The following is a 10,792-nucleotide window of genomic DNA, read 5'->3' on the forward strand; positions in this document are numbered from 1 at the left end:
CTTAACTTCTCTTTGAATAGTTGTTAGCTTGTCCTCAACTTGGTAGCTGTACTCTCTCAAGGTGTTAGCTTGTCTCCTCTATTGATATTCCTCTTCTATTTTTCTAACACAAATCAGTTTAAAGCTGTAGTACGTAACTTTTATAGTGATGCATATGTTTTCTACATATTTGTAACAACTGTTACCATGTCATGACAGTTTATTATGAGGCAGATAATCTCTGAAAAGATCGATTTCCTCCACCTTCACGCTGGGCTACTGAAGAAAAGTGCTACTCCCAACCAAAAACAACCAATCAGAATCAGGAGGAGGGGTCTAAGACTGTCAATCAACTCATGTGCTTGCTGCTCAATATGCTAATGGTGGAGAACAACTTGCCATTATAGGAAAACTGTTTATCTGTCGTCATCGGTGGCTACGCTAACTAGTCTTAGCATTCACAACAGGCTCTGGTATCAGGAAGAAGCTTCAGCTTAGCAGAGAGCAAGAGGGGGAGGGAGGATGAGCAGTGCGACAAGAGTGATTCACAGCTCTAAGATCCTCCTCCTAGTTCTGATTGGTTGTTTCCAGTTAGCATTGGGAGAAGGCAGTGGAGCTTCATCTTTTCACAAATTATTGCCTACCACACGGTCACAACATAGTGAGTTTCAACAAATATGATTTTTTTTTTAAAATAAACTCAACAAACTGCAGCTTTATGTAGTAACCACTGACTACTCATAACTACCTCACTACACACCCACTTAATAAATTCCATGCACTATTTTGACCACAAAGCTAGAAGTAGCCCTTTCAAAGTCAGCAACAAACATATTTGGTGACTTATGTCATACTGATTGGTTCTATATAAATACACCAAGCTACTCAGCAGAAAATAACCTGAAAGGAAAAGCTTGACTGGCTTCCAGCCGATTCCAATTGCTCTTGAAGAAGCAGGCCTACATATATGCCAGGGAAATATACGTTTAAGTCTGACATCCAGAGAAAATGTAGTGCCTTACCTCTGAATGTAAGGCGCTGAGGAAGCTGTATGTGATGTTACTTCCTTCTTTGATAACAACACATTGGAGACATGTTGACTGACTGAAGTTTAAAGGTTGGGAGGAAAGTGTATTTGTGTCCAACCACATCAGCTCTTCTCCTGCTTCGCGCTGAAGGAAGTCTGCTGTCTGACTTCCTCTTGTTTGGATCTGACATGAGAAAACACAGAGGATGAAAATGAGGTCTCCCAATCCTTAATTATTTAAATCAAACAATTACCCACAGCTATCTGGGGAAAAGCTCTTTTATCCGCTCTTCCAGAGCATCCAGGGTGGAGTCTGGAGTGGAAGACACATCGCATGGAGAAGAGCAGAAAACACACAGTCATTTTTCTGTAAGATTTGAATTATTAAAAGAGCTATTTTAAACTGCACAGGTGCTCTGTAGATCGCAGGCTTAGATCAGGGGCCTTCTGAAAAGCAACAAAGATTTCCACTAAATAAGAAAACTCCAGCACAGGTTTGTCTGGAGAAATACTATCAAAGAAAACATGAACACCTGGAGGAAGTCAACAAAGTCTGACTTTGATACAACTATTTCTCTTTTAAAAAACAACAACAAAGAAACAAAATTCAGAAATATTTTGATATGTAGCTATACATCTTATTTCTTTTACATAAGATTAAATAATATTTCTATAACCGCTTCTGAGGACATTATGAGAAGAATTTGGTCAAATTCCTGCTTCTCTCTTATTGTTGTTCTCTGAATATTTGCATTCCGTCAGTTTGTTTCAGTAAAACTTGATCCACTGCTCACATTGATTACACGGTCAATTATATATAATTTATAGGTCTCAACTGGAGAGCCGCTCCACCATTAAACTTTGATGAAGCCATGTACTACATTCTTTGTTATAGACCAACATGCCAGCCAGCCACTGTCTGGTAGGCACTGAAAAAATAGAGAAAAGAAAAAAATCAATAAGACACATTTATTTATTTATTACAAAAAATGTTAAATACAATAAGGATAACACATCAAAAAAAGATTACCCATCATGTACAATGGGTAAGCAAATACTTGCTTGTTTTTTTATATTTAATAAATGTGTTTTAACAGAATAAAAGGCAAACTAAGCAGTTCATATACAAAACAAACAAAAACATTGTTTCCGATAGGTTTTTTGTCGATGTGTCTAAGTTATTTACATTAACTTATAAAGGCTACAAAAGCTGAAATGCTGAATATTTCAAATCAAGATGACTTCCTATGTCACATAAGACTAAATGTTTACCAATAAGAATAACAAAACTACTCTAAAACTATTGAACTAATATGGGGGAAATGTATGTTGTTACCATTAAAACACTTTATATGGTAGAAAATAGTAACGGAAGAATTGTTTGGGATATTTATTTCCTTTTGCTGGCCCTCCGGTGGCCCCCAGGTGCTTGTTTGGGGTCCCGCTGCTGTGTCCTGTATTGTGTTGCTCCGAAGGGGACCGGGGCCTGAGCTCCTGTTATACAACACACAACTGCAGCTTCTTAACCAACACCCTCAGAAATCAATAGTATCATAACAGCTTATATTTATTATTCATTAATAATGTGTTTATGGACCCAAACCACCCACTGAACCAAGTTGGGATGAAATGTGTATGTGTGTGTGTGTGTGTGTGTGTGTGTGTGTTTTTACATGGCTTTTTTCTTCATAAGATGAAGACTGAAGTTTTGTTACTGTGATAAAAATGTGAATCTACATTAAACGACCTAGAAGTGAAGCTTTACAAAATGGTTTATACTATGGACACATTTATTATTTAGGTATGACTCACATTTTTAAATGTATTTTTTGTCCTTAGTCAATGGGCTTTGTCACGTAAAAACAATAATAGCACTTAGTATATTATGAAAATCATCTTAATAATGTTAAATGTTGTGGACCCGACCCCGGATAAGAGGAAGGAAATGGATGGATGGATGGATGTTGTGGACAACGTAAGCAGCAATAATAATAATAATAAAAAATTAATTTTAAAGGATCACTGATTTTAAGGAGCCAATATTTATATAAAAATGAGTATGCAATAATAAATATATATTATTTGAAGTCTCAGACGTTTAAACTTTATGCTTTCCACAAAGTAAAACAAATTAAACAAAAAAAACTGTTCATCAAATAATACTTTGCGTTTACCTACCTTATTGCTTTATCCTAACTAATTCAAATCCTTCAAATCATATTAGTTTAAATGTTTGACTTTTCCCCACAAATTTTAAGGCTGCGCTCTTTATTTCATTTGTAAATTCAAAAATGTCATGAAGATTTTTCAAATATCTCACCATCAGTCGTTATTTCAAATGATGCATGTTAAATGATCCATAGCTACAGATGCGGTGGAGTCATTTACACTTTTTAATTTATTTATTATTATTTATCAAATTTAAATGTTAACGTGAGCTCTAACGTTTAAAAACAACATGCAGACATTTCCACCAGGGAATTAAACTAAACTGTTAATATGCACAAAATTCGCTTGTTTTATATCATTATCCATATTCTTTAAATTAATGTATTCACTTTTTAAAGTTTCAGCTTAAACCACCTGGGACATATGCAACAATGATCTATTTTTAGTTCTCGCTGCGTCTTATGTTGGTCTTGTGTTCATGATGTCAACCTTTTTTTAGCTCTGATCTCGACATTTTTATTGTATTTATTATTATTTTAAATATAAGCTTTTAAAACGCTCAGAAACCGGAACTTTTCATCTGCTCAGCTAAGAAACTGAAAACGGCACCGGGCACGACGGGATAGAGCCGTGTAGACTTCATAGCCTGCAAAGTTGATCAATATGAGAGTCACTCAAGTATCAGATCCTATTCATCACCGCTGGGAAAGCAGCTTTCAGACGGAGCTCCTTCACCTCTGGGGCTTCTCCTGTTTCAGAGCGGCAGCTGCTCAGCCCCGCGCGCAAAACACGCGCAGTGTCTCCAAGAGGCGCAAACACAGGAGCACCGCACATCCAAGATCGTGTTGCACGCGCAGCACCGTTAAATGTTTACTTAAAAAAAAAAAAATATCACAATGACCAGCAGGTAAAACGATGAAGAAAGGCTTTCAGAAGTAAAACGTGCACAGTTTATTTCAGCTTCTGTAGCTTTACAGAGACACATTTGAAGCACACTTTCACAAATGAAATGTTTTCTTTTTCCAGAATAAATTAAATTCAAATAAATAACAATTCAACATAAAAAAATAAAAGTAATAATAAAGTCTTCTCAGAAGTGTTGAAAAATATGTATAAATAAGGCCGACTACACCTCCCTTCATCAGCATATCTACAAAGTGCGCTCCACAAACGGGTCAGTGATCAGAAGAAGTCGAAATGATTCGTTTACATGAAGGCGGGGAGAACAACAACACTACTCATAATAATCTGATTGTCGAAGCATCATCGCGGTGAACAGGTTTTACACGTCAGTGAGTCTTCTACTGGCCTAATTCAGCCAGTGGCAGAGAAAACAAACAGAACAGAAAGCACGTCCAAGAACCAACCAGAGTGTTCAAAATCACCAGAAATGTGCCATCACTTGCGTAATGAGGTAGACGCACAGCTACGCCGTGTTAATGTGTGTATCCGTGCGTGTTTACATACGTGAGTGTGTGTTTGCGTTTTATTGCAATGCATTCACTTTAGAAATGAGGAATGGGACATGATGGTTAGGAGGGGGGCAGTGTTGGTCATTTTGGAGCAAAACGCGCAGAATCATCAACCCCTCTCCTGCGTTTCTGCAGAGGAACCCATGACGCTGATTGCACGTATACTGCGCACCAGATTCTGACATATTTTATCTTTTTCTACTCGTTTGGTCTGATTTGTCCCCCCAAATAGTGAGAAACCCAACAAAAACATCTGGGAGGAAAATTCAATACATATCAATGACATTTTCCACACACGGAAGTGCATATATTCACAAATATGTACACTGATAAATATAAAAAGAACTATCCGGGCCACAGAGGGAAATATGAACTATTTTTCCTCATTTCCCGCTGTTAGTATTTTCATTTTTGTACAATAATTACTTTTTCAACCACAATGGTCGCTTTTTCTCTTCAGTCAGAGAGCAGCAGTTTATTCTGTGGAGATGCAAACAGCTTTGAAAGTCACTGAGTCCTTTTTCTGTCTGCGGTTCCACTGTCAGGACCAAACAAGGTACACGGTGTGAGGCAGAACACAAAAGTTCCTGTTTACACATGATGAGCGGTGAAAGGTCCGCAGGTGTCCCCGAGTTACATCTGAGCTGAATGACGCACCGAACTGTGTGATTTTTGCTCAAAAAAGTACAATTCTGCGACCTGCGGTTAGGGAGGCTCTCAAACAACACGCTGCTGTTCAAAATACACTGTAAAAATGAATTTTGCAAGGTATTAAACTTAAGTACTTTTTTAGTTATTGGTTTGAATGCAAAATGTTAAATGATGGTTAAATTCTAACAACATTGATATTTTTTATGTAAATAAATGGATAAAACCCATTAAACAGTCAGATTAAAATTTAAAGCTGCAAGCCAAACTTTTCTGTAACATTTTTAAAATTGCCTAAAATATAGTTTTTTCAGTTCATAAATTTGTTTTTCTATATTGTTTGAAGTTTTGCTTATTTAATTGAGATAAAATCTGCCCTCCCAAAAACCAGCTTACACAATCTATTATGACATCATGAAAGGCACAGGGATGGCACTGAGCATATCCTGTTGTACTTTCCCTACAATGTATACAGCTGCAGCACTTTGTCACAACTTAGTTGCAAGACAACCAGTCAAATATACTTTGCCTACCATAGCGATTACTGATGCAAAGGTTGATTCTTGGGATACAATCATTGAAACAAAGAACTCCATATAATTCATTTTCATTAAACCCTTTGTATTTAATGAAATCTTCACTAGAGATTCATAATTCATTATTGTCAGTGTGTATTTGTTAGAGAACATACATGACTGGATAACATCATTAACTGAAGAGGTTGTAAGTTCAGTCAACCAGTTTGGCGACAATGTTAATGCTAAAGTCCAACTTGCTAGCATCCTGAACTTGCTAGCCCAGAGGCAGCTATTGCTAAGGAATGGATCAACTTAGCTGTGGTTGTCATTGAAAGGTTTACACGTCTTCTTCTGATAGAGTCCATAGGACGTTCATTAGCAATGATATCTTCATGGTTAAGAAAGTAAGCAAGCTAGCGAGTTGACATTAGCTCTGGCACTGTTGCTAAACTAGCTCAGTCTGAAAACTTAAATTGTAGGTGAAACTCTGAAACTTTCTCAACCTCAAATCTTATGATAGTTTTGGATGTGCATATTAATTCCCACTAAGACCCATAAAAATATATTAGCCTTTCTTTTCTTAACTAATGAGAATAACAGTAACGTAATTTATAAAAAAAAAAAAGAATCAGAAGAAAGTACCTAATGTGAGAATTTAACCATTAATAAAAATGTTTTTTTCATTCAAATTAAAATTCAATGGGCATTAATTAATACTCTACAAAATTTATTTTTACAGTGTTGACATAAGTCGTTTTTCGTGATTTCAGTGGCATTATATGCCTTTATTGCAAACCAAATATTATTATTTTATTTTTAGCATTAGATTAAAACCTCGATGGACTGAATGACTTTAATAAGTCAAAATTTAACAATTTTATTTTGACACATTTTAAAAATGGGCATGCATTCAGTATCTTAATCAAATGTCTCTTAGCGGGTTAACTTGTAATATTTTTCCTCAGAAATAATTTTTAAATTAAATCCAACAAAATGTAAAAATGTAGAAGCGTAACTGGTTCATTTTAACCAAATTAGCCAAGTAATTTAAAGTAGTTAAGTTTTGTCAGTGTATCGATTATTCAGATTCTGTCAGGAATGTAGGTTTTTTTCCTTCATAAAAGATGCCAGTTTAATTTCTCTGAAATTAAAACTAACATCAGTTGCCTTTCTATTTATGAATGAAAATATATAAAAATCATATTAAATTGAGGAAAAAGATGATGTGACTTGTTTTAACCCTTGTGCGTGCGAGGACTGAGGCAAACGAAGAGAACCGAGGCAAATGATACAAGTTTTACGTTTGTGGGGTCAGTTGGACCCCATTTCTACATACAAGGGTTATGACAGTCGATCTGAAACGGTATTTTTTATCTGGTATCTTTCTTGGGAAAGAAGCAAATTTACTAAACTTATATTTTGAAACAACATATTATGTATTTGAATGTGCGAAGCCAGACTGCCGTCATTTAAGACTCAATAAGAGATTGTGAAACTTGTTTTGAGTGCGCATCTTTGCGGCCCTGGCTGTGCGCCACGCAGAGCCTCTTCCCGCGGGAAAAAGGCGCAGGTACCGTGCTTGTACCTTGTTGATTCTGACAGTGCGGCGCCAGCAGACCAGCCTCAGCAGCTTGTCTCTGGTTTGTCTCTGTGGAAACCGGCTCAGAGACCCTCGGGTCTGTCGCAGTCTGCTTCAGTGCGTCGCAGAAAACTTCATCCGTTTCTGTTTTTGCCTCTGATTGCAAAACCAAACGCGGACCACGTTCTTTTTCAGATCCAGCTTCTCGGCGATCGCGGCGATCTTCTCCGACGACGGCCGCGGCTGCACGGCGAAATACGCCTCCAGGGAGCGCTTCTCCGGCGCGGCGATGGACGTGCGTTTCCTCTTCTTATCGCCGCCGTTGAAGATCTCTGGCTTGGACATCTTCTCCCTCTGCGCCCGCTCCGCCTCCTCCAGCCAGGCCTCCAGGATGGGCTTCAGGGCCACCATGTTGTTGTGTGAGAGGGTCAGGGATTCGAACCTGCAGATGGTGCTCTGGCTCAGGCAGCCGACCCCGGGGATCTTGAGGTTGGCCAGCGCCGCTCCCACGTCAGCCTGAGTGACGCCCAGTTTGATCCGCCTCTGCTTGAAGCGCTCAGCGAACGACTCCAGCTCCCGCGGGTCGGGCTCCGCGTCCCCGCCAGCGCTCCCCAGGGAGCCGTGGGAGCCCAGCGCGTGCGGATGCATGTTCATGGACTGGGTGTGGTGGTGGTGGTGCTGCATGTGGTTGATGGCCGACATGTGGGCCGCGGCGTGAGCCGTGTGCGAGGCCGTGGAGCAGACGTCCGAGCCGGGCATGCCTCCCAGAGAAATCCCCGGGGTGAGATGGTCAAGCAGGTCTCCTTCCAGTCCCTGCGCCGGCTGGTGGTGCGCGGGGTGGTGGTGTGAGGTGAGCACCGACGGGTGGTGCAGGTGCGCGGAGGAGGAGGTTGGGGTGCAGGTCATGCTGGTCATGGTGGTCATGGTGTGGTAGGTGGCGTCTGGCTTGAACGGGTGGCTCTTCTGGGCCACGATGTCCACGGCGGCGAGAGCCTCGGCTCTCTGCAGCAGCGTCTCATCGAAGCCGGCGAAGATGTTGCCCTGAAGCTGAGAGTGGAGGAAGAACAGAGGCAGAGCCGTCAGAGCCGTCAGAGCCGTCAGAGCAATCTGCCACCAAACCATCACTGCTGCTGCTAATTCAACTGACGGACGGAGAGCGCCAAACTCTCTCTGCTTGTTCTAATATTTAAAAACAATGAATTATTTGATAGTTTAACATAAAACACATGTAAAAGAAATAAAAATGCAAAAAATTATTTAAAAATATATTTAAATTTGAAACCAAAACTTAACATAGTTTTAGAGGAAAAATCACAAAAAAGAGGAAGAATTTGTTTAAATGTGCCACCATGATCATTTTGAGCCGTGTGAACATTTTATAAACCTCCAAAGAAAAAACTTTGACTAGATTTTTTTGACCTCAGTTTTCCAACCTGTCAGCGGCTCCTTGCTACAGCCACGGCAGCGTGTCCGCGTGGAAGGATATTCATTTAAAATTTATATTTACGATCTCCTGAATTATTCCTGCGGACGATGAAACGAGACCAGTTTGAATATGAATGGGACAATATGAGAAAAGACGAGTTCACTCCACGCACTGTGCATCCATCTTTAACTTTTCTTTCGCTTTCAGACGCATCGTGGAAGCGCAGCATCCGTTTTCCTTCTCTAAAGAACATTTTCAGGATTTCTACAATTTAAATCCTTTAAGAACATTACAACACAATCATATGATGGAGACCTTTATTTTTATTTATGTTGAGCAAAGTACAAACTAAAAAATTCTCCAACTTATAACTTTTAAGGCTGTTTTAATTAAACAGTTTCGTTTGTAGACAAAATGTGCCGTTGAGATCACACATTAATCTATTTTTATAATTTTTGCTTCACATTTTTTAAAGCTGTAAAACGGATTTAGACGGAATTAAAAGTTGTTGGTGGGAATTTACGCATTTTACCCACTAAAGTAAGTAATTAAGAAACATCCTTATACTTTTAAGTCCTCTATGCGAATCCTCCCCCCAAAAAAAGTCTTCATTTTGCGGCTGGTTTGCGCTTTTTTTTGTTATGAAGTTTCGCGGTCAGGAAGGTGAGACTCACCGACGGCGTGGGCAGGCAGGCCCTGCGGATGGCCTCGGAGCTGGAGTGCAGGGGCGTGTATTTGGGTTCGTGCAGGATGGGGTGCATACTGAAAGGCTGCTTGCTGTTCATCGACATCATGATTGCAGAAGTGAGGGAGGGTCGCTGTCCGACGTCCTCGTTCAGCTCCGTTTTGGGGATTTTACCTAGAGAGAAACGCCTCGCAGAGGAATAAAAAACAACCTGCCGCTCGCAGAGGTGCTTTGGATGAAAAAAAAAAAAAAAAAAAGAAAAGTCACCCGGATCGGACTCAGGGAGTTTCGCCTTTAAGTCAGGGAAGGAAAAAAAAAAGGTAAGGAGCAGTAACTCCTGGACTCCTGTGGACCTTCAGTCTGCTGTTCCACTCTGAATGACTCCTATAATAAAGATGCTGCCTGCCTCCGGCGCCTATATTAGACCACTGCCTCACAGGCTGCTCCTCATTGGAGGACCGGTCCTCCTCCCGCTGCGTTCCTCCGCCAATCACATGGAGAAACCTGGCTGTGGCCACACCCACAACCAGAGGGACGCTTTGTGGTAGCACTCTGCTGAAGAAATGTTTCTTTAACATTTGCAGATTAGAACCGGGACAACAAAAAGCTATGTCAGAATCACCAAGATTTCCATAACCAGGCATCTACTGCAAGTTGTAAAAATCTGCATTATTAAAACTTAAAGTTAGAAAAAGTGTCAGTTCTGTACAAAGCTTTACAAAAACTGTTGTACTTGTTTATATATTCCAACCACAAACTTGGGATTTGCTGTGACAGATCAACACAAAGTGGAAGAAAAAGAATGAACTGTGGGTTATTGATGAGAACATTTTGAAAAGTGTGGAGTGTATAGGTGTTGAGCCCTGTTTCTCTGTCTGCTGTGTTTCTTGGTCTTCCTGATGTTGTTTGGTCACTAAAGTCCTTTAACACACCTCTGAGGCCTTCACAGGACAACTGGATTTATACTGAGATGAAATCACAACCAGGTAGACCTCTGGAGGCAGGTAGTTACAATTCAAGTTTTATTATACAAACTGCACTTCTCTGATTTTTATTAGTAACAAAATATTGACATGTATGGCTTTCTTTCCATTTCACAGTGACATCGCATAAACTTCCAGTGAAACACACCAAAATTGTAGCAAGAAAAAAAAAGTGAAGTATTTATGAATATTTTTGCAGAGTGTTCTATAAATTTCCCAGTAAGAAAATAGTTATTAAGCCTTTTAGTCTACAAAAAAAAAGTGAAATTAACTTCCAGCATATAGGTCTACTTTTCTTCTGTGGTT

At 39.6% G+C, this 10,792-nt stretch overlaps 1 protein-coding gene across 1 annotated transcript; it reads right to left on the reverse strand.

The window, feature by feature from the left end:
• Positions 1–5,595: 5,595 nt before the first annotated feature.
• pou4f4 (POU class 4 homeobox 4) lies at positions 5,596–9,875 on the reverse strand. The gene is made up of 2 exons (XM_008428483.2): positions 9,493–9,875; positions 5,596–8,439 (listed from the first exon to the last, which is right to left on the reverse strand). The coding sequence occupies exons 1-2, from the start codon at positions 9,610–9,612 to the stop codon at positions 7,507–7,509; spliced, it is 1,053 nt and encodes a 350-aa protein (XP_008426705.1). The 5' UTR covers positions 9,613–9,875; the 3' UTR covers positions 5,596–7,506.
• Positions 9,876–10,792: the final 917 nt, after the last annotated feature.

This window comes from Poecilia reticulata, linkage group LG14, assembly GCF_000633615.1.
Source record: "Poecilia reticulata strain Guanapo linkage group LG14, Guppy_female_1.0+MT, whole genome shotgun sequence".
Lineage (NCBI taxonomy): Eukaryota > Metazoa > Chordata > Actinopteri > Cyprinodontiformes > Poeciliidae > Poecilia > Poecilia reticulata.